Genomic DNA, 25,300 nt, shown 5'->3' on the forward strand with positions numbered 1-25,300 from the left:
AAAACATCTTTAGCAAGACAGAAAAGCAAAGGAGACAGTGGATCTCCTTGTCTAACTCCCCTTGTGCAATTGAAATATCCTTTAGCTTTGCCATTGACACTGACTGATAAATAAGATGAATTCAGGATCACCTTAATCCAATTACAGAAAGTCTCATTAAAACCAAAAGCATGAAGGACATGAAGAAGGAATGGACACTCTAGAGTACCAAAAGCCTTTGATATATCAATCTTCAGCATCAAGTTACCACCATAAGACTTATTGTGAAGAAGTTTAGCAGCTTCAGAGGCTATACATAAGCAATCTCTTATGTTTCTATCATGTATGAATCCCTTTTTCTCCTTAGAAACAATAGATGGCATCAATTGAGATAACTTACCAGCTATGATTTTTGAGATAATTTTAAACTTGAAATTAGCCATAGATATAGGTGTATATTGATCAATTGAGGCATTTGGGGTTTTAGGGATCAAAGATATAGTATTTGAATTCAAACCAGGCAAAACCCAATTGTTAATGAAAAACTCCAAAACTGCATTGATGACATCTACTTTGATAATATGTCAATAATGTTGAAAGAAAAACACCAAAACCATCAGGACCAGGGGCACTCTCTTTATTCAGGGAAAAAACAGCTTCTTTGATCTCTTGATGTGAAGGAATATTGGTAAGAACTGCGTTGATATCACCAGTGATCAATTTAGGGATAACTTCTTATACTAGTAAATGTTCCTTCAATACAAAGTTAGTACAAAATAAAGATTTATAATAATTACTGTTGTGTGAGTGTTGGAGTAAGCCCTAATAGCCAATCTATGTTGATTGGGTTTGGCTTTGTATCATGATATTGATATAAATATATATTGTGAATATATAAATAATAAGGCGTTTCTTTATTGATTTTATTTTGTTTCAAAATAATAAGGTCCCTAGAATAGTTAGTCCATTTAATGGAACATTAAATATAACTTAATTGTGAGATCCCGTTAAAGATAAGGAAACTAGTCTTAAAGTATCCGTAGTCAAGCTTTATTGAGAAGTGGGATATCATTAAAGCATAGAGACTATTATGTGGGTAGACTGATGATCACATCTCACAGATCATGGATAAAGAGTTATCAACTCTTCACATAGATATAAATATTAGGAGTAATATTTATATTGGATTGACCCGCCATGAGAATACTACATAGTAAAAGTTATGAAAAGAGTCATAAGATATTCTCATAGTGATAGTGGTGTATTCCACCCTTCTACCTGAAACCACTATGTACCCTAGATGTTGGAGTCGAGTGCTTTGTCACCATTCAAACGTTGTTCGTAACAGGATGACTATAAAGTTGGTTGATGGGTACTCCATGAATCATACTGAGGGACATGAGTGACCTAGATGAAATTTGCCCCTCCTACATAACAGGAGAAATGTCTACGGGCCAAATATTTAACTAGACAAGGATGACACGGTCTATACCTTGTGTTCAATATAGACATGAGGGCAAAAGGGCAATTATACACATGATCATTATCACAGAAAGGTTTCGTCAGATCATATGACATTCTCGTCACTTGGGTAGCAGTGATGTGTTGCTAGATACCGCTCACTGTTTATAATATTAAATATGTGATTTAATATTATTGCCAACGTTACGGGAACCTATAGGGTCACACACAAAGGACAGATCGATGAGAGAAATAAATAAGTAAGACTTATTTATAAAATAATAAGTAAGACTTTATTTATAAAATAATATTTAGGACTTATTAGTAATTAAATAATTAAATATGATTTATTATTTAATTTACGAAAAATAAAGAAACGCGGTCCAGCGTAAGGTACGGTGTGTTTAAGTGAAATATGGTGCACCGTAAGGTATGGTGTACTTAAGTGTTGTCTTGCTGACCACACAAGTGATTCTATAAATAGAACCCTTGTGTTGAAGCATTACTAACTTTTTGGTTGAAACACTTAACCTAATTCACAAAAGTTGTGAAACCTTAGCCGCCGCTCTCTAAACCTTCTTCTCTCTGAATCTCCGTTGGAATTGGCTAGCACTGGTCATCGGAGAAGTTCTGTTCGTGTGGACTGAGTAGAGGCATGGCTACGTTGCTTTGCTCGTGATCAGAAATAATTCTACTACAAAGTGATAGGCCAAACCGCAAGTGCACGGTCTATCGAAGTAATAGTAGTAAGAGCGTATCGTTCCGCTAGGGAGTTATGAATTTAATTAACTTTAAATAACGATTAGATGAGAGTTTTGGAAATAAAGTTTGGATTTTTATGTATAAGAAAATAACAATAATAAAATAAAAGAGCCTTGGGATTATTGGTTCATCATAATAACGCATCCTTCACTAGCCGAGACTTTAACTTCTAATTTCATGGTTTACACCTTAATTTCTAAAGACCGGTTTCCCTTAGCCCCTCACCTTTGCGATAAAAGTCCCGTGAGAGTTTACCCCTAGTAACCAAGCCTATTTCGCTGACTTCATTACTAGAAGAAGCTTATAAGGATTGAAACTACACATGTCTCAATAATTGCAAAGACTATTTCGCTGCCTTTGCAATTATTGTCTAGATTCACTTGTTCCAATATCAAAGCCGCTTTTGCTTTATGAATTGATATTTGGGATGATGGATTAACAATTATCAAACCCTCCACTTTCGCTTCTACAGTTTGATAATGGTTAATTCATGTTAAAACGGTGAATCTAAATTGGAAATTACGGTTACATGAAATTAGGGTTAAAGCTTGGTTCGATTAGGATTATGTCATTAGACTTATCCAATAATCCCAAGAAGAGTCTACTCACTCATGTTCATCGTAGACATGGAAGAGAAGAAGAAGAAGAAGAAGAACATAAAATAAAAGAACAATAAAATAGAAGTGAACTTTTATTCAAAGAAACAATTGTCACATATTATTTCCAAGAACAAAAGATGAATGTTTATGATGGAGAGCTACTCTATTTATAGCTTTACAATTGATTTAAAATCTAAGCAACTATAAGGGCTAATCAGTAAAACTACAACAGAGTAACTTGGGCCTGAAGAAAAAGCAGCAAAAGAGTCTCTTGGGGGGTGGCACGGCCGTGCCACATGTTGGAAGGGGTCGTGCCAAGGTTCTGACTTCGTGGAGACATATTTTTGTCTCCGTATCTTCGTATTTTCGCACTGTATTTGCTCCAGTCCTCTTTCTTTTGCTCCAAGACACCTTCCATCATATATTCGTTCCTGAAATAAAATAAAATGCAATTTAAAGTAAAAGATTCAAAAAGGAAATAAATTTGCAATAAAATAAAATCAAATCTAAATAAAACTAAACTAAATAATGCATTAAAATAGACTAAATTATGACTCATCAAACTCCCCCAGACTTGAATCCTTGCTTGTCCTCAAGCAAAAGGCAATGGACAAAGCAGCAACAAAAAGATTAATTATGGCAATGCAATTGAAAACAACATGTCTCCTTGAAGGTTTTGTTTCAAGTACACTAATAACAATTTCAAACATTCCTCGTGAACCTATTTAACCCAACAACAAGTTTTAACTGAGTGTGTGTGCGCAGTCCAACCCTTTTCTTGCTCCTGTATAAGACAGATATTATGAGGAACAGGTTCTATCCCTAGTGCTAAAGTAACCGAGAAAAGTCCTTTCTTCATTTCATATAAGAGTGATGGGAATTTAGTTAAAATTAAATTAGATTAACAATTTGAGCACAAAGAGGCTGCAGGTGCTTAGGGGCTATCTATCCTCATAGGAAGTCTTTTTGGATGTAATTGTCCTTTCCCCCTAGATTCAAAATCACCCTAAGCAGTGCTGCAAAATTTTTATTTCATCTCCGCGTAGGAAGTCTTTTTGGATGTAATTGTCCTTTCCCCCTAGCATTGATGAATTTTTTTTCCTCATTTGAGGGATTTGGAACTTAAGTTCAAATTAGGGAGTCACCACCACAATTAGGAAGTTAGGGATTGTCCTTTCCCCCACATGTTGGTGCCATTCTCCCGCCCCATTTAACTTTAACAATTAAGAGAATATAACAATAAAGCACAATTGATTATTTTCCCACACAAACTTATACTACTTTTACTCTAAAGACTTTTAAGGGTCTAAGTTAACACTAAAGATAGAACGTGCTCCTTAAAATACCTACTCATACACTTGCTCAAAGATTGCAACTGAGTGCTTTTCTCATTGGAGATCTTTCACAATAAAACAAGATGTGGGTATAGCAAGAACACAAAAAACACAAGAAACCACTTTCATGTACAAGAAACAACCTTTAAAGAAGAGACAAAACAAAAAATTTTATGCCATATTTTACATTAAAAACAAGCTACTAATCATGCCTTTCGCCATAAGGAGGACCTTGGAGATGGAGGTGTTGCATCATCCGACGGAGCATCTCATTGTTTTCTTGTGTTAAGTGGTGTTATACCCTAATTTTGGACCTAAAAATACTAGCTCAATTCTTCTTTTCTTGCATTTCAAGTTATTTGAATTTGTCCTTGATCAATTGCACCTTCCTCTGCATCTTATTTCAATGTTATTTGCAAAATTCATAGAAAAGGGTATTTTAGTCATTTCCTGCATTCAAACTCATTTTAGTCCTTAAAAATTGTTTGAGTCTTTTCAATTGGTTTGAATAAGTCCTTGTTTCAATCTCATGTCAAAATCCATTCCAAAAATTACGTTTAAAGTCATTTTGAGTCAGTTTAGCCCCTAGGGGCATTTTAGTCATTTCCAGTGCTAAAGCTCTGTTTAATTTCTGAAAAATTGTCTCTGAGTCTTTTAATTTGCCTGTATAAACTATTGCTTTAATTCCTTGTTAAAAAACCATTTTAAAATTGCATTTGAGTCATTTTTGAGTCATTTTAGTCCCTAGGGGCATTTTGGTCATTTCACACGAAATTTTGGCAGAGAGAGGTTACTTTGAAGTACCTCATTTAAGTAGTTGGTTCATTTTAGTCCTTTTTGTGTTTTTTATTTTTGTTTCACTTTAAGTTTTTCCCAATTATCCATTTTAATTCATTTTTTAATATTAGTCCTCAAATTTCTAAAATTGCATTCAAGTCCTTTTTTGTTTCGAATTTATTTTTAAGTCCTTTTATTGGAATTGCAGAGTAGTCCTATTTTTTTAATAATTGCAGAACAGTCCACATTTTGTCCAGTTTATTTTTTAGTCTTTTTTTGGTTATTTGCAGATTGGCCCTTTTAATTTTCACAATTGCAGAAAGGCCCCAAGTCCAAATTTTAGTCCAAGTTCAGTCCAGAGTACGTGGCAAGCCCCCATTGGGTCTCAATCACAGGTGTCAGCCTATAAAAAGGCCCAATCATCACAGTCCCAGACACAACGCAACAACTCAGCAAAATTCAGTGCCACATCACAAACAGAAAAAAGTTTCTCTCTCCATTCAGTTACGATCAAAAACCAGAATCAATCAAGAACACAGAAGAACAATCGCAAACCCTAAGTTCTCAAAACCACAAATTCAACACAATTTCAACGAATTGGTGAGAGTTCTCAGAGATTCGAATCTGAATCATCATCATTGAACTCTAGCCACTGCAATTCAAGCACAAATTCAGAGAACTTGTACGATCACAGTGAGAGAAACGAGAAGAAGAGAGAATCGAAGCAAATTCTGGACCAGTGAAGGAGAAAGAGAGAAGAACACCGATTTATTTTCGGTCCAAACTTACCAGAAGCTTGCAAGGATCTTGTTGTTCGAAATCTCCGATTAAAACCAGGTATTCATCGAAAACTTCCTCGTTTTTTCATCGCAAGAAGCTCAACGAAGGTCTATTAACACAAATAGACGGTGAATCAGAATAGATCGGTGACATAGAAGCACTTTCCTTCGAAAGAACTTTGAAAAGATTCGAAAAAGTTTTAAACCGAACCCTAAAACATAGATCTACGAAGATTCACCGTTTATTTTCAAAAACAGAGTTCAAATCCAGAACCAGCGTAGAAAATGGGTTAGATTAGGGTTCAGTTTCGAGAAGATTAGAAAAAGATTTGAAGCCCTAGAAACCGTAAGTTTAAACTCCGATCTACTTCGTTTCAACCACAATTTCACAAAAATAATCTTAGATCCGTAAAGAGGGGAGGAAGACGAACATTTCTGGGTAATTAGTTTAAAAAGATAGCATCAGTTCGTCGGAGAAGATGAAGATTCCGATGAATCTTCATCTTCCTCCGCCGTCCTCCGCCGTCCTCCCCAGTTTTGCGGCAAGGTTAGTGTTCAGAGAGAAGATGAGAGAAGAACGAGTGAAGAGAGAGAATGAGAAGTGAAGAATGAATCAGACCGGTCTCCAGGCCTTTATATAAGCCTCTGAACCGGTCTGGTTCAACTGGTTCGTTCCCCTGACCGTTGGATCTAGGGTTGGTCCATCTGGATCAATCCAACGGTCCCTGAAGCTTCCTGAGGATCCAGGATCCATGTGTGTGTGGGTTGGGCCTGCTGTTGTACTGGATTTCGTTTTTCTTCATTTTTCTTTCTATTTTGACACTGTGTGTTGATGTTTACACCCCCTGCCTTGCCTAAAATTCTTATAAAAATTCCATAAAATTTTCCATATGTTTTTGATATTTTTCTTAACCTTTTTGTTATATTTTTATGTGTTAAAACCTGAGGGAAATATATGTAGTATTTCTTGTTAATTTGTCTACTATTCTTGTTAAAATTTGTGAATTTTTGTATATTTTTTGCGTTTAAAAATCCTTTAAAAGTTCTAGAAAATTTCATAACCATTTTGTGATGTTTTGTGGTGTTTTTACATAATAAAAATGGTTACAAAATGTAGGTGATGTTTTTGTCAATATTTTCACTTGTTTTGTTAAGTTTTTTTTTGTGAAATTTTATCATATTCTTGATGTTAAGACTTGAATACATGATGTTGGATCTTGGTGTATGGACTTTGTGGCATGTTTGCCTCTGATTTGTGTCTCTTTCTTACTGTTTGTAAATAAAATTTGTTAGTTTCTTGTGTTACAAGTTATGTGAATTTTGCTTGTGAAAATGAAGTGGAAAATATGTCTATGAATATGTCATGATTCTTGGCTTGATATCTCTTTATGATTCTCATGACATAGCTGAAGTAAAACCCTTTTGAAAATTGTCAATGATATGAGAGTCATAGGTCATATGCTTGCTTTGGATATTATGATAGGTTTTAGATATATTTTGTTACTTTTATGTTAATAGTTTTGTTGACTTTTGTCAAGTTTTTTAGTGATTCTCTTGCTTATAATTTTCATTCTATGCCTATTATTACTAACCACCTTACTTCATGTTTCATGCATTCCATAAGGCATCCCATCCTCCATCTTATATTCTTAGTCTTTATCTTTCTTACACTTTAAAATTTATGCAAAAATTAGAATGTTATACCTAGGAATTCTTGTATTTTACTTTAATTCTTGCAAGACCATAGCATGTATCTAGGCCAATGATGTAAAGGACAATGGACTCTAATGATGTACACCGACACAAGCACCGACACATGCACACATGTCACATAGATATTTTTAGATGTATGGCTAGGATATGCATGTTTAGATGTATGTTTAGGATTGAATGTTTAGATGAATGCTTAGGTTTTACACTTAGAAAAAATCACTTTCCAAGAAAATATGAACAATATCACTCAAATCATTTTCTAAATAAACCTTGGGATCAAAATCCCATTGTATTTTCTCTTTATTTTCTTAAATAAAATTTCAATGGAAATTAATCATACTTGACTTTTTTCCAAAATCACTAATCAAACCTCACAATTTCACAATCTCAATGCTCATGAAGCCTCTCAATCTCCATTCTTCAAAATTCCAATTTTCAAACTTAAAATCAACCAACAAAAACAAAAACATTTTTTGGAAGAGAACTACGGTGGATTTGATCCCTTAAAAGGGTACGTAGGCAAGGAATCAAAATTCCTTCAATTCAAGTAAAATAAAAATTCAAACATCTTCTTCTCCCTCCAATTCTTCACTTAGTAAACTCTTACGTGTAAATATCATTTTTTCAAATAGCATTTAAAAATAAAGCGCGCGCGTAGAAAGTAAAGACGGTTCCTATAGGATACTATAGTCGTTATGGGTGCCTAACACCTTCCCGTAGCGAAAACAACTCCCGGACCTCGATTCTCAAGGGTTTTGCTTATTTTTTCCCTTCCCAAGAAAAAATGAGATATCAAAGGTTAAAAAGGTTCAAACGTAATCAATGTTTGACACCCGAAAGCCAAGATAAGCCAAGATAAAACAAGTGGTTGCCCCTTTGAACATCATTCCTTAGTCCGGAGATTTCAACACCTTGCCTTTGTTGCTTGGTGCTCATTCTTTCAACTTCATTGTGAATCCATGCCCATCTTTGATCTTCATTGAGGTTATCGGTGTCATGGCCATGGTGTTCCTCTTGGTGCAAGTTAGCACTTTCTCCCACATCATGGTGCAAGTTAGCACCCTCTCCTTCATCAACCTCTTGCTCTTCAAGAACCTGCACATCATCATCATACAACAAATTCTCTTCCACCTCGGTGGTAGTTCGAGATGGGTTAGGTAGTAAAAACATTAATGGCACATTGAGCTTGAGTTGGTAATAGAGTGGTGCACGATATTTAATGAAATACATAGCAATGAGGGTTTCTCGGTTAAGCCTATTATTTCCCTCAATTGGTTTGATCCCCTCATCCTCACTCACACCAAAACACCTAGCTATGTATGTAATGATGCCACCCACCATTATGTTACCCTTATCGGTTGGTCTAGTACCTACGAAGTCTAGGTAATCAATCAAATAGAAACAAGTGTTGATGGGGTGGTTGTAGAGCATTGCACATAACATGAACAACTCATCGGTTCTAGTGTTTCCTAGCTCGGTTCTACCCCAAATAGTGCAAGCCATTACCCTTTGAAGGTACCTAAGTACGGGGTTGTGAATGTTGCTAGCTTTGTTTGCCCTAAGGATGTATGCATTAAGGCTGGTGATGCGTTTCCAAAAGGCAGCTGGTTCATAGTTATCCGGTTTTAGGCTAGGATCCCAATGATCATGAATATACCCCTCATTAGCAAAACCTAAGGCATCACAAAAGTGCTGAAGAGACATATTATAATCAATGTTCAATAGTCGGAAGGTGGTTCTATGGTTGGGGTTTTCAAAATTCAACTTATCTTTGGTAAAAACAATTGAGCTCAAAAATTCATAGGTGAAATTCTCATAACCCCGCATAGGTTCTAACATATCAGACCAACCTAGCCTTCCTATCAGCCTATAAACATCATCTCTAAGCCCTAGCACATTCAAATCGTAAGAATCAGGATATCTAGAAGGATGTAAGGGTTTAGAAATAAGAATTTTATACTTGTCCCTTTGTGAGTTGTCCTTAAACTTGATCCCATGATTCTTGACTTGTGCTTGCTTCTTTGAGGGAGGACCGGAAGAGTTTACTGGTTCCTTACCACTTCTTCTTGAAGCCAATGACCCTGGGTGTGGATTGGATTGAAGGTTTAGGGTTTGGGAAGATTTTTGGTGGAAAGGGTTGGTTTGGGGTTGGGGTTTATGTTTTAGTAAGTTTTATGGGTTTGGTTATGGAGATTGGTTGAGAATTTGTGGTTTTTTGGGTTAGGTTTTGAATGAATAGGGTTTTGGTGAATTATGGGTTTGGATGGATGTAGGTTGTTGTTGATTGGTGGTTTGTGTTTAGGATGAAGTTTGTGATTGATTGGTGAAAGAATTGAGTGGATTGGTGAAGTTTTGAGGGAGATAGGAAGGTTTGAAGATTGGTGGTTATGGAGGTTTAGAGAGAAGTTTGAGAGATGAAAGAGGTTTGTGTTTGAGAATGAATGGAGAAGAAGAGAAAAATTGGGGTTATACCATACTAGAGGTCGGGCACGGCCGTGCCAACCTTGGCACGGGCCGTGCCATCTTTCTGGACTTTGATGGCCTTTTCTGCTTTAAAAATCTAGCACGGCCGTGCCAACCTTCTGGACACAGGGGCTTCAAAACTTTCAACTTTTCTCGAATCATACTCGGATAATTACCTACAAAACACTTAAAACAAAGGAAAACAAACAAAATAAAGCAAATAAATGCGTGGGTTGCCTCCCACGAAGCACTCTTTTATTGTCATTAGCTTGACGGTCAATAGGTTTCTCTATCCTATATACCCAATCTTTCACGAAGGGACAATGACATCAAACTGACACTATCTCCCAAGTCACGCATGACTCTTTCTATTTTCTCTGATCCTATGACACATGGTATGGAATAACGCTCTGGAACCTTAAGTTTAGATGGCAACTTATCTTGAATTATTTCAATTAGTTTCCTAAACTGCTCATCTAACTTGGACTCATCAAACCCTTGTGGTAAAGGAGTGTTTGGATTATATGGTGGTGGTATGTCAAGCTTTTCACTCTCTACTACAACCTTCTCACTGTTTGGTTTTTCACTCTCTACCCCAACCTCAATTGTCTTGGTTTCTACAACAGGGTCCTCTAATTGCTTATCATCCCTAAGTGTAATAGCATTTATCGGGCCTTTGTGGTTGGTTTCAGTTTGACTCGGGAAGACTTCGGAGGGTTGTGGGGAAGAGGTTACTTGTTGGACTACTCGAGGGATTTGAGTCTCAAGTATTTTGTTGTGAGTAAAAAAAGAATCCACTTTTGCGGAAAGCTTATTGAGAGAGTCATTCAAAATTCCAGCTTTGACTTTAAACTCTTGGTTATGCCTAATGTTATCTAATTCAAAATTTTCTATCAAAAGTTCCAAGTCGGATTTTTGAGGGACTCTTTGATTGTTTGCAAAACCGGGTGGTGATGTTTGTTGTCCTAAACCCTTGATTATATTGAGCATAATTTACTTGCTCGGGACTTCTAACACTACCTAGTTGACATTCAACACTAGTATGACCAAATATTTCATAATCCTTACAAGGTGGTGAAAGGAGGGAAAAGGTCCATTGGTAAAGGTTTTGAGCCATGCCTGAAATCAAAACAGTTAGAGATACAATAGAAAAGAGAGAGAGAGAGAGAGAGAGAGAGAGAGAGAGAGAGAGAGAGAGAGAGAGATTATAAAGAGAAAGAAAAAGGAAAAGAAAAAGAAATAATATATTATATATATATATATATATATATATATATATTTAGAAAGAAATATAAAAGAAAAAGAAATAAAATAAAGAAAAAGATTTTTTTTTTCAGTCTAATCGTAAAAAAAAAATAATCAAATTGCAATAACTCCCCGGCAATGGCGCCAAAAACTTGATAGGCCAAACTGCAAGTGCACGGTCTATTGAAGTAATAGGAGTAAGAGAGTATCGTTCCGCTAGGGAGTTATGAATTTAATTAACTTTAAATAACGATTAGATGAGAGTTTTGGAAATAAAGTTTGGATTTTTATGTATAAGAAAATAACAATAATAAAATAAAATAGCCTTGGGACTATTGGTTCAGCATAATAACGCATCCTTCACTAGCCGAGACTTTAACTTCTAATTTCATGGTTTACACCTTAATTTCTAAAGACCGGTTTCCCTTAGCCCCTCACCTTTGCGATAAAAGTCCGGTGAGAGTTTACCCCTAGTAACCAAGCCTATTTCGCTGACTTGATTACCAGAAGAAGCTTATAAGGATTGAAACTACACATGTCTCAATAATTGCAAAGACTATTTCGCTGCCTTTGCAATTATTGTCTAGATTCACTTGTTCCAATGTCAAAGCTCCGCTTTCGCTTTATGAATTGATATTTGGGATGATGGATTAACAATTATCAAACCCTCCACTTTCACTTCTACAGTTTGATAATGGTTAATTCATGTTAAAACGGTGAATCTAAATTAGAAATTATGGTTACATGAAATTAGGGTTAAAGCTTGGTTCGATTAGGATTATGTCATTAGACTTATCCAATAATCCCAAGAAGAGTCTACTCACTCATGTTCATCGTAGACATGGAAGAGAAGAAGAAGAAGAAGAACATAAAATAAAAGAACAATAAAATAAAAGTGAACTTTTATTCAAAGAAACAATTGTCACATATTATTTCCAAGAACAAAAGATGAATGTTTATGATGGAGAGCTACTCTATTTATAGCTTTACAATTGACTTAAAATCTAAGCAACTATAAGGGCTAATCAGTAAAACTACAATAGAGTAACTTGGGCCTGAAGAAAAAGCAGCAAAAGAGTCTCTAGGGGGTGGCACGGCCGTGCCACATGTTGGCAGGGGCCGTGCCAAGGTTCTAACTTCGTGGAGACATATTTTTGTCTCCGTATCTTCGTATTTTCGCACTGTATTTGCTCCAGTCCTCTTTCTTTTGCTCCAAGACACCTTCCATCATATATTCGTTCCTGAAATAAAATAAAATGCAATTTAAAGTAAAAGATTCAAAAAGGAAATAAATTTGCAATAAAATAAAATCAAATCTAAATAAAACTAAACTAAATAATGCATTAAAATAGACTAAATTATGACTCATCACAAAGGTTCTGCGCTTCAAGAGGTAAACACATAATCCTTAAAGTGTTTAAGTATGTGTTCTTGTTGATTTGATTTGTGATTAATGATTTAATCAAGATCCGTTTTCATTGGGATTCGTTCCGCTAAGAGGATTAAATTTTTGAAAAACCCCTCTTAAAATCCCTTCAGTGAGGCTATTTGTGATTAATCTGTAAGAACATGCTCTCCATCTTGTAGAGTGGTGATTAGCTTGCTAGAGGTTTTGATTTTGGCAATTTTGTGAAAGTATCTAGTGTTTTTGTCACCTTCAAGGTGCTAGTTGAGGTTAGCTTTTTGTCTCCATAAGAGTTCATGTCTGGCTAGGGCAAGGTCAAAAGATTCTTGGGCAAGTTTTTCTTCAAGTAGTAAAGCATCAGTAGGGCCATGGATGTTAAGGTTACTTTGAATGTGGTTGAGGTTTGCTTCAGCAAAATTAACTGCAATATGAACATCTCCAAAATTTTCTTTGTTCCAGACAATCAGTTTACTTTTTAGGAGTTTAAGCTTATTGGCCAAAATGAAAATAGGAGAACCGTGAAAAGAGGAGCTCCAACTGAAACTAACATCGTCATTACATTCAGGGTGTAAGGTCCACATTTGTTAAAATTTGAATTGAGAGGCAAAGGCTGCTGAGGTAAGGTGAAATTCTAGTAAAAGGGAAAAATGGTCAAATTTATTTTTGGTGAGGGGTAGTACAAGATAAGGAACAACAAGAATCTATCCATAGTGAGTTGTAAAGGGATCTGTCCAGTTTTCTTTGAGTGTTAAGATATCCTTTTCTTCCATTAGACCAAGTGAAGTCAGATCCTCTAGTATTAAGGTGAATAAAAGAGTTTTCTTCAGACCAGTTATGAAACTCCTCCATAGGCAATCTAGCATAAGTAAAGCTTCCTCTGTGCTAATGAGCACCAAGGATAGCATTAAAATCTCCATGAAATACTAGGGAAGATTGTATTGATTTTGTAAATTAGTGAGGGAGTTCCATAATTGTCTCCTTTTAATGTAGTTAGTGGAGACGTAGATAGCAGAAAAGGGTAGGTTTTGGAATTTTCAGAAAAGGAAAAGGTTACATGTTTATCTTCACAAGAAAGAATGGTAGGGTTTAGGTTAACTTTACATATACACCAGATATTTGGAATAAAGTTATCTCTAGAGTTCATAGCAAGCAACTTCATATGCAGATTGCTTAACCATCTTCTAGGAAAATTATCAAAGCTAATCATTGGTTCAGAGATGAAAATAAAACCAGGATTATGTTTAAGGACAAGCCTTTTAAGGACTAACCGAGTGAGGGAGTTAGCCATTCCCCTAGAATTCCATGAGAGGCACTTCATTGGAAAGGTTTAGGTTGAGCAACCTTTCTGGACCTGGTTTGGTATGATTCTCTAGTCATAATTTCCTTGTTCTTTTTCTTCTGGCTTCGAGACAAAACAAGTTCAAAGTCGTCGTTGATAACTGGTTGAAGTTGAGTTTGAAGTTGATCATCTATAGGATGTTCCTTTTCTAACTCAGCTAGTAACCTCTATTCAGCCTCATCATTTTCAATAATATTCGCCCAAGACTGGTTTAAGAATTCCATATCTTTCTGAACTCTTTCTGGTGTACTCTGTGCAATTTCTGCGTTGTTCAATTCAGTGTCTATAGATGGATGGAAATCAGCTTGAGTTTGAGTTGCGTCAACAAAATCGGAATTAGGGGAGCTTGAATTTGTGTTCTCTGCATCATCAACATCATGAAAGGTCCTGTTATCCAGCTGATCAGTGATATCATTGTTAATATCTTCCTCTAATAGTCTGTCTTGTTGCACCATAACTGCTCTAGGACTTGGAATTTCGTATGAATCTTTCAGAACATCAAAACTGTTTTGGTGCGTTACAGGTTCAGTGTTATTGGCTCGCCCAGTACCTGCTTGGTGCGCATTTTCTCTTTCTTTGTTACTTTCATTCTCCAGATTATCAACAACAATAGGGTTTTTCTCATCCATGCCCTGCTCCTTTCTTCTATCCTTTACCTGAACATATTCTTTCCTTGGAGCTTTACTAGGATACTTCACTGCATCAGAAGTTTCTAAATTAGGATCTTTATTGAGGGATTTGAAAATTTCCATGTAATGCCCTAGCTTTTTGTAGTGAGTGCAAAAGTCTGGTAAATTTTCATACTCTAGCTCGACAAAAAAAGCAAATCCTTGTCTTTCCACAAGAACTTTATGTCTCAGTGTTTATGTCACATCCATATCCACCAATACTCCAGAAAATTGGCCAAAGGATCTTTCTATCATAGGTTTAGCTGATGCAACATCCGTGCATATGGGAGTGCCCACGCTATTAGCAATAGCGAAAAATATCCTAGAGTGCCAGTACTCCTGTGGTAAGCCATGGATTCTCAACCAGACATGGGAAGACGTGCTATTTTGAGCACTAGGAACAAAATCTTTGGACCAGGCAAAGAGCTTTATAACACCAGGGTTTAAGTTCCATGAAGGAACCGATCGGACCCTTTTAACATCCTCAAGGCATGAAAAAGTAAACTCATAGTAACCTTTCCATAGAGAAGAAACTCCCCATCTACTCAAATTCTTCCATAAAATAGAGAGTTTATTGCATAAAGAAAATATCGCAAGAGGTGTAGCACCCTTTGGCCATATGATTCGAGCCTGGAGATTATGTTTGCATGTTGTCACACCAGCTACGTACTCCTCATGTGGAATTTCAATAGCTAAATTGTCACCTTTGATGGTTGGTTAAGGTAGTTGAGATGTTGGAACATCGCAAAGGTTGGAAAGCGCATGTGCAAAGGATCTGGCTTGTTTTGGAACGGCTTTGCTTGTTTCCTTTGTTGAATCTGGTTGTTGGTGGAGTCTTGAAGACATTACCATGGAATGATTAAAGTTGGGTAGCTGGACATGGTTTTGTTAGGGTTAGACTTTTTTGGGTTGTTTGGATACTGGTTTTTTGGTGAATCAGGTTGTGGATTTGTGTCTAGGAGGCAACGCCAAGGAATGAGAATGGATTGCATGGTTGAAAGTTGCATGAAAATTGGGGTCGGTTAGGGTTCAGATTCCTTTACGGTGAAGGAACAAGGTTGAAGGTGATGAACAGTGCAGAATCGCCACTCTACAAGACATCTCTCTCCCACCCATTGTTTGGTTAATAGAAGGACTAAATCAAAAATGTTTACAAACTTAAAGGACTTATTTGTGACCAAAATAACTTAATGGACCAATATGTTACAAACATCAAACTTAAAGGACTTATGTGTGACCAAAATAAATTAAAGGACAAATCTGTTACAAACCTCAAACTTAAAGGACCCTCGGTTTAATTTACCCTTTTATTTTTAGAGTCTAGTTTATCATTTAGTTATTATTACTAATATTTTCTTTTGCATTTAGTTTATTTCATATCCATCTTATTAATAACCATGTTTCTTTTCTTTGTTTTCATTTAGGAGCTAACCCATTTTGTTTTTATTTTATTTTTAGAGTCTTAGTTTAGGTTATAATTAGTTACATTGCATTTAGAGAGTTGTAGTAAAATAATGGTTGTTATAATACCTACAATAGGTCGAGTCTAGTTTGAATTAGGTCATTTAGTCACAGGAGTCAGTTCATTTAGTTTTGCATTTAGAATTACGATTAGCATTTAGTACTAATAGTCATAGAGTCATAAAAGGTGTTAGGTCTTATTAGTAGTCATAATGGGTAATAACTATAGTAGTTAATTTAGATCGAGTCAGCATTGCATCTAAGTTTACAGTGTCAAACTGGTCTAAGTGTATAAATACGTTTAAATTTACAAACTAGTTATAATTAGAAATAAACTTTAGAAACCGTTCTTAAGAGGTCACATTTCCCGTTTTAAATTAAAATCATGCCGCAGTAAAGTATTGCTCTATCAAATTCGTGAAAGTTCGGACATTACAGGGAAACCAATCAAAAACTTTTTAAGAAGAAGATTAGCAATCATGAGAACTAAACAAACTGCAAGGAAGTCATGTGCGGGAAGAATGAGATTGAAGAAGGACAAGCAAACGGAGACAATAACACAAGTGAGTTTCATGAATGAAATGTCGGCAAGAACTCAAGACAACAAGACCTTCAGAAGAAGAGAAGATGTCATGATCAAAATAAGTAACGCGAGTTGTTTGGACGAAACGATAATCCTTGTGGATATGATACTCTGCTTATCACTTTATTACTTGGTAAACGATTTGGTACACTTGTCTAATCTGACCATCAACGGTGTAAGTCTACCACAAAGTGTGGGATTGATTTTGACAATATTCTAAACATCATATTAAATCGATATTTTGTCATCTTGACGGCGCGAATATAATTGTTAACTTATCTCAATATTTTAACAATCCAAAAATACAAAAAGGACCTTCAAAGGTGCACCATTTCATCCCTACAATTGAAAATCAATTGGTTGAATCCATATCTGCTTATCTAAGACATATATCTCTAATAAAATTCACATTTTAGACATTTTCCAAAAGCGTTAAAATTTTAAAATGAACTGGATGCAAATATTTTTACATTTATATACTCACAAGGACAATAAAAAATATATTTACAAAGTGATAAAAGCAATAGCACAAGATAAATGGTCAAGAATAAAATTCAATATGTAAGATTTAAAAAACAGACGCTCAATTCTATGATCAAACATCAGCCCTAGATATGCCACACTCTCTAGGTCATTGAAAGCATTAACACTTTCTCGTAAACATCAGCCCTAGATATGCCACACTTTCTAGGTCATTGAAAGCATTAACACTTTCTCATAAGAAGATTAAATAGAAATTATAACATAATTGAATAAGAAACATGGATTAAGAAAAGCTATTATTCCTAATAGCTTTTCCAAAAACAAAACAAAAAATCCTAAGAACAAGGAACTCAAGCGTAAAACTTTCAAATCTTAAAAAAAAAATGATTTGTATGATTGTAAACAAGCAGAAATGGCTTCGAATTTTTTAAAACAATCTCTAGAATAAATCTCTAGATTCTTTTAACCCAAAATCTATTTTTTAAAGCTGAAACAAACGCTCTAGAATAAATCACTAGATTCTTTTAACCAAAAATCTATTTTTTTAAAGCTGAAATAAACGCATCCATAATTCTTTTTTTAAAGCTGAAATAAATGCACCCTCATAAAGGGTCCATTTGTTTGAGATTTTTTTAAAATCTATTTTATTTTATAAAAAAAAATCACTTTTCTCATTCTTAAGTGTTTATTTATTTATTTTTTTGAAAATGCTAAGCAAATAAATTAATAAACCATAAGAAGCCCCTCTAGAAAAAGATGTATCAGGGGAAACTTAGAAAATCACGTGTTTGCTTAGGATTTTATAAATAAACAAAAAATTTATTTTGACTCTAAAATGAAAAGATATTAGGATTAGAATTTCCTGAATCTATATTTTTTTTCGAAAACAAGCAAGTAACACATGAATAAGTTAAAACTAGTTTTTATTTTATTTTTTAAAAAGGCATTTATATGGGTAGCAAATAAACAAAAATAATGTAAGATGATCTGTCATCAATTACCACATGTTGAAAGCCAATTTTCTAAAACAATGTGATTTCGAACACGTTCCTTTTTATTGTGGAGCCTCTTTTCAAGGTTTCCTTGCTTCATGGACATTTTCTAAAGACTTTATAAATATGTTTCAGATAAATACAACATGAACCAATTTTCATATTAAAAAAATCTAAGATCAAATATCATTTTCGCACTTAAACATTCAAAATTTCATTGTGTGAAACCTTGATTATATTTTCATATTCAAAAAGGTTTGTGAGCATTAACTTATACTCCCTCCGATCCTATTTATAAGAAACAATTTACTTTTTTGATTCATTGAATAATTGATGTATTTGGTCTATTTCTAGAATAGATACATCAATTATTTAATGAATCTAAAAAGTCAACTTTTTCTTATAAATAGGACTGGAGGGAGTACTTAGTTTGTAGACTTGAGAAATAATTAGTTTTCCATCACTCATCTATCATAGCCTTAACCTAACCTTCTATCGGATTAGAGAAATGATTGCCAACATGATAATGATTTTTAATATAAACAATTTTAGCAAAGAAATCTCTTCGCAGTTGCTATGAATATTGTTATTGTCAAAAGAAGATCAACTAAAATTTCAATCTAGTGATAATTTTTTACTTTATTATTTCTACTAGTTTTGGCAATTAAGTTTATTTAGGGAACTTAAATATAAAAGTATACTTACTTATTTGCATTAATTAAATTTTGAAATTAACTTTGACTCAATGTAGCGAATGATAATCTAAAAAAAGAATATTAATAATAAAATATTATGAATGTTTGAAATTAAAGTTTAAATTCACACACTAATTTGACCGAATATTAATAATAGTGTTTTTTAGGTAGTAAAAATGTTACCGTAAAAAAAAAGCAATAAAAAAGTTAAACTATTATGAATATTATATTCAAAATACAAATTCATTAATTAAATTGTAAAATTAAGTGCTAACTGAATTGACCAAATAATAATACTAAATGGTGCTATTTATTATGGGTTTGACTACAATATGTGGTTTTCACCTATAAAAAGATAAGGTTTGGGCTCTGTTTGGTAAAAATAGCGGATAGCTTATAAGCTAGCTGATAAGCTAGCTGATAGCTTTTAGCTGATAAGCTAGCTGATAGCTTTTAGCTGATAACTTATAGCTGATAAGCTAATTAAAGTGTTTGGTAAAATTAGCGGTTCAACTAGCTGATAGTTGTAAATTGACATAAAAGGACATGTTTTATTCATAATAATGTTTTTAAGAGTTTATAATACAATCTATACCAATTAATATTTAAGATGTTTAGTCATTTAAATTTATTAATATAATCAACATATATTTTTCATTAAGAAATTATTTTAAGTTTATTTCATTCAATTTTTATACTTTATGAATGATTAAAGTATAAAATTTTATCCTATAAACAAAGTTAAAAATAATCATCGATAAGATTAGAAGAAAAAAGTGTTAAAAGAATAACACAAAAAAAAAAAAATTGGTAGTCAGTATATACCCAGGAAAATTAAACTTTTTTTTATTAGTTGGGAAATATAAAAAATTGCATGTGTCATTACATGCAACGAAATGGTGTCATTTGCATTGTAATACATTAAAAGAGTGCTAAATAAAAGCATGCATACTTTGTAGTATAAAAAATACGTCGCACAATAACGTTATATTATTAGTTTTCAAGTATAATAAATTATAAAGGGTAAATATGGATTTTAGTTAAAATAATAAGGGTAAAAATGGAATAAATGATAATAAGCTATAAGCTATAAGCTCAAACGCTACTTGGAATAGCTTCTGAAAAATAGCTTATAAGCTCGTGGAAATTCGTGAAATAAGCTATAAGCTCGTTGTAAAAAAATGTTACCAAACAGAGCTTATTTTGTCAAACGAGCTTATAAGCTATAAGCTATAAGCTATAAGCTCATTTGGTGGGCTTACCAAACAGAGCCTTGGTTTTTGTGATCTTTCATATGATAGAGAAAGAAAAAATGAAACTCGCGTTGTCTTTTAAAGTTAAACACAAATCCCGTTTATCAACTTGTTGTTCTCTTATCATTTCTTACTAAGGATAATAAATGTTACAAACCTAATATATAAGATCATATTGCAGGCTAAGATCATCCGACAAAAGAAGAAGATACAAAATGTCAGAAGAAATAATGGGTGAAGGAGAAGGGACACAAATCAAAGTTATGGAGGAAGAAGAAGATTTGATCAGCAATCTTCCTGATGCACTTCTAGCTTATATCATTTCTCCACTTCCTTACACGGAAGTCGTGAGAACAAGTGTGCTATCCAAGCGATGGGAATCATTGTGGAAACACACTCCTAGCCTTAATTTTGACCAAAGACAAATGTTAAAGTCATTGATCAAAGAAAACAATCAAAATTCCAGACTAAACTTCTACCTTGCAGTGACTGGGCAACGTAAGGTACATTGTTATAAAAATTCATGTAAACGTAGTTATCTGTTTTTTACTATAAACTTTAGGTTTTTAATTTATGATTGTTTTTTTCGTGTTGATCGTGTCTAGTCCCTTTATATCTCTAGACAAGCCATTAGATAATCTTCACAAAAAATTATAAATATCTCAATAATTAGATTAATCAAACGGTTCATATGTAATGGAGAATGAACTAGGAAAAATTGGAGAGAATATGATTACATATTTTAGCTTCCATTTTTCTAATAAAATAGATGAACTTTAATCCTAAAGGCTTTTCAAATATGATATATATATATATATATATATATATATTATTGGAATTTATGCGTAACAGGTAGATCTTGAAAGTGAGGAACTTTTTGCTGAAGCAGCCATGATGATTACATCAAATATTGACAATCATATTGGTCCCTTGAAGAGTTGTAGCATTAGACACTTGCCTGAGAGTTGTGCAAGTGGGGATGTTGTGGGGTGGATGAGGAACTTACTAGAAAAAAGGGTGATGAAGGTTTCAATAGAACGTGATTCATGTGATTATCGTTACGGAGGAATACCAGACTTGATTGAAAGGAATGCGGCAGCAACCATTGATTTACCTTTTGAGGTTTTCTCCAGTTTTAAGGTTCTTGAGTTGAAGAACTATCATTTTTTAACTACACCCTCCCTTAATCCCCAACAGATTTTGAATACTCTCACTCTTAACAAAGTGAATGTTATATCAAACACTTTTCATGATATTCTCTCTCACTGTTCATCTCTTGAAAATCTTATCCTTGAGAAATGTGATTTCGTAACAGATGAGGTTAAGATTGTAAGTCCAAGCCTTAAATATATTAAGATTTGTGATGTGAACGAGCGTAGGATTTTGGTTTCTGCATTTAACATGGAAGTCATAGAGATTGACTCCGTTATTTGTAATCATGAAGATCTGATCTTAGAGGCCCTAAAACTTCGGGTTCTACGTGCTTACAATAATGTTCAAATGCTTGGACAAAATGTTTTTATAGATGGATGCAAGCTTTTGACAACAAGGGATATTATTGAAATTTGTGGTGGCATTTTGGTAAGTGTTTCCTCTACTATACTTCACTTGGAAAGTTAAACAATGTCAATTTTTTGATTGATGTGTATATTACATTTCTTTCTAGTTAATAGAGGTGCATGTAATCTAATGTTTTAAATTTTTGCTGCATTACAATTCTACTAGGATATATATAAAATTTAATATATGGTTCATATTCAATTACAATTGGATGTTACAATCATGTACATAGATGCAAACATTAAGATTAACAGGCGAGTCAAGGATAATGATTAAACTTTAATATCCCTAATGCAAGTATGATTCCCTTTTGAGCCATCACAAAAAATCACACTTATTGGATAATACTCCATATAAAAAGTTCATAGCTTATTATATGTGGACTAATTGAGTAATTGTGATAGGATAATAAAACTTGTTGTTTATGGTATCTATTTAATGCTTAGGATGAACTCCAATTGGTAACCTATAGTATGCCATCAACACCATATTGAATAGTAATAAAACCTTCCTCAAGCTACAAATATTGATTAGAGTTAGAAAACTCTCTGTACAATTTGATTTTTTGGCTTTGAAAAATATCATGTAAAAATTAGACAATTATATTTTAATTTTTGACCTATCATGAGTATCTATTGTTTAGATCATTAAGTAATGCTAATTATTACAACAACCAAATAATTTATATAAAGAATTGAAATATTGGTTGTATCATCAAAATGTAACATTACTATATTTTATGAACATTTATGTATATTTGTTTTATAATTATATTTTATGATTGTCTTAGGGTCACCGAGGTTCTAGCATGGGAAGTATCTTTAAAAATTTGGTTACCCTTTGCCTCGATTTTGAATTGAATGGTAATAGAAATGCCATAGCTCTTTCTTTTGCACTCAAGTCCTGCCCCCAACTAATGAATCTTCAAATAAATAACCGGGTATGCTTATAATTAATTTAGCCATATATATGTGTGTGTGTGTGTGTGTGTGTGTGTGTGTGTGAGATTTCTCGTATTTTTTATTTTAGTTTGATCATTATTGCAGTCATTATGCTTAACTATATTTTTTTTGACATTTAACCCTCACCCTCTAGGTCAATTTGGATTACTATGATCAAAATGACAATGACTGTCTTCCTTACCCCGGAGGTTTGTTTTGGCTGAAAAGAGACCCGTGTAGGTGTGTCAGCCACAACCTAAAGAATGTTTGTATAAAGGGATACAAAGGTGGAGAGTTTGAAATTGAATTTGTTAAGTACTTAATATTAAATGGAGGAGTTATGAATAATATTACGTACAATTTGGTTTTTGGATGACTGCTCATGGGATGAAGTCGTAGCAACTGCATGTTTACAGTCATATCTGAAGCTCTCTCCGAAATTATCCATTGATCTGAAACCTGGGATAGAGTATATAAGAAAATATGGTGGTAGCTTTGATGAGTGGGTCCGAACCCTAAAATAAGCCGCTTGATGAAAAACTGAAGTGTTTTGGTGTTTATTACTCATGAGTTTAAACCTCCCGCAGTTGCTATTAGACTTATGTTAGTATTTTGTGTTTGCTTGCTTTGTATGGATTTTAATTTGATAGTTTTGTATTTTGGATTTTCATATGTTATGGTGTTCTCTTAATACTATTTAGTTATGTTTATATCAGTTTTCAAAATAAACAAGTCATATTGTAGGATTTAAAAAAGGCAAACACACATGCACAAATTTGCACGCTCGTACTGCAAATTAATGTAGAAGGCTACAAGCACAATGCGTCTAATTACATGCCTATTGTAGTGTGCACACATTAAATCCACATGGCTTTTTCCCTTACTTATCTTAAAATCCCATTCATTCATATAATATGGTAGTTTATGATCTAATTTATGTTTATGCAACAAATGTTTTACCACTAGACATATATCAATATAGGTATGAACAACTCATGATTAAGAATATTATTCTTCTCATTAGCGAAATTGTGGATCTACTTGTTTCTTTTATTAAATAGTAAATTTGATTAATAACATATAAACTCAACATTATAAGTAATCATTCTTTCCACTTTATTTATCAAATGATATTAAAGCTAGACTATTTTTCCCTATGGATTATTGCACATTTTGTTTTTATGTATTTTGTTTAAAAAATATACAGAAGCTGTCAAGTTCGTAATGTTTATTTGAATTGGCGATGAAATTGACAAAATTACTAAAGTTTCAATAGAATGACAATGTAACATTGAATACGTTGTATTTTATTTTGAAAAATTTATACAAGTTGTCAAGTCGTTAGATGTCTATTTAGATGGGCAATGAAATTGACAAACTATCTTGGTGTACCTCTCAAGTGATAGCAAAAACTATTCTTTAAAACTTCAATAAAAATGCCACTAACTTCATGAATGTCTCGAAATATTATGCGCTTCAAGCCTGAAAAATATTCCTGCTCAGAATATTCCTTAAACGAAATATTTTGCGCTTCATGAACTTGTCTCGAAATATTCCTTTCGGCCGTCTTTCAAATTTGTTAAGGTTTGGAGTACTCATATAGATTGCCATAGGACTCAGTTAAGTCCCTCACCGGTAGACCATTACCAATACACTGTTAGATTTAATCAATGATCCAGATTTTTTAAAATTATAATCAGTGCATTTTAAGATTCCACACACAATCACACCTCCTATATCTCCCCTATTAGTATATCCACAAATGCTTCACCGAATCAGCCATAGGAGATCTGAAATATTCATAAGCGGTTGTCAAGCATACATGGAAGATGTTGTGGTTGGAAAAAAACTGAACATTCACTTTCTTGGCATGTGCAGCAATGGAATCACATATATAGATAATTTTTTATAATGTTCAATGGATTAGAACTAAAACAAAGTGAGAAGTAATAAAAGTCATTTTTTTTCCAATTCATTACAATATCGCTTTATGTATTATTTTCAACAAAAAATTTAAATTTACTAGGACAATCATTTTCCCAATATCAAATTTACTAGTTATATTGGAGAAATACTTGCTTATTCTTCTCCATGGCTGCCACCATAAGCACCCCATGAAATGTTAACAAAATATCAGTGATGATGGTTATGGAGTGGCGGTTTGGGAGCAGAGAGGGAAAATGGGAGAATGAGAAAAAATAAGATGTGCGTGATCCAATGTATAAGGTGTATATTAGGATGTATGGATTTGATTAATCTAGTGAGTAGTGGTTATTGAATGTAGTTCAACGATGAGTGATTTAATTGAAACCTCACCCTAGAACTCCACAATTTTCAATTCAAAATTATTACAAAAATCTTAGTTGATAGGTTAGCAATTGTCCGCATGCACATTATTTTAGCTAACTAGAGAGGTTTTGTTCGAGTTCGTTATATATTTGATTTTGGGATTGTGGCTTCTGAAGCTATTAACTTGTTAGAATAGAATCAGTTTGGTGGTAATATGGCTATACAAGTTGACATTAAAAAAGCTTTTGATTCTTTATCTTAGATGTTTTTGTTATTAGAGCTGAAAAGATTTTTTTTTAAACATGTATTTTGTGATTGGATATCTTCTATTTTGCAGTTTGCCCGACTTTATATTTTGGTCAATGGTAATGTCATTGGTTATTTTCCTTGCAAATGAGGTGTGTGTCAGGGTGATCCGCTATCTTTTTTTTTGTCTTGCTGAGGAAGTTTTGAGTAGAGTTATTGAGTTTACGCGTGTTTTTGGATCCTTGTTTCCTATGTCTTACTACCGGGGTATGT

The 25,300-nt window shown here is 33.7% G+C and overlaps 1 protein-coding gene across 1 annotated transcript; it reads left to right on the forward strand.

Moving 5' to 3' along the window:
* Positions 1-20,195: 20,195 nt before the first annotated feature.
* On the forward strand, positions 20,196-23,162 carry LOC146949225 (F-box protein At1g80960-like). The gene is made up of 4 exons (XM_085741509.1): positions 20,196-20,494; positions 20,844-21,572; positions 22,342-22,491; positions 22,647-23,162. The coding sequence occupies exons 1-4, from the start codon at positions 20,207-20,209 to the stop codon at positions 22,866-22,868; spliced, it is 1,389 nt and encodes a 462-aa protein (XP_085597635.1). The 5' UTR covers positions 20,196-20,206; the 3' UTR covers positions 22,869-23,162.
* The last annotated feature ends 2,138 nt before the right edge of the window (positions 23,163-25,300 follow it).

Source organism: Medicago sativa, chromosome 2 (assembly GCF_051527215.1).
Source record: "Medicago sativa cultivar Bolivia chromosome 2, Bolivia_mono, whole genome shotgun sequence".
Taxonomy (NCBI): Eukaryota; Viridiplantae; Streptophyta; class Magnoliopsida; order Fabales; family Fabaceae; genus Medicago; species Medicago sativa.

What these genes read in the sequence shown, in the direction of transcription:
- LOC146949225 (XM_085741509.1), top strand. Translation starts at nt 20,207, where the DNA reads ATGTCAGAAGAAATAATGGGTGAAGGAGAAGGGACACAAATCAAAGTT. An exon ending in CAGTGACTGGGCAACGTAAG is followed by an intron (nt 20,495 to 20,843) that starts GTACATTGTTAT and finishes TATGCGTAACAG; the next exon opens with GTAGATCTTGAAAGTGAGGA. An exon ending in AAATTTGTGGTGGCATTTTG is followed by an intron (nt 21,573 to 22,341) that starts GTAAGTGTTTCC and finishes TGATTGTCTTAG; the next exon opens with GGTCACCGAGGTTCTAGCAT.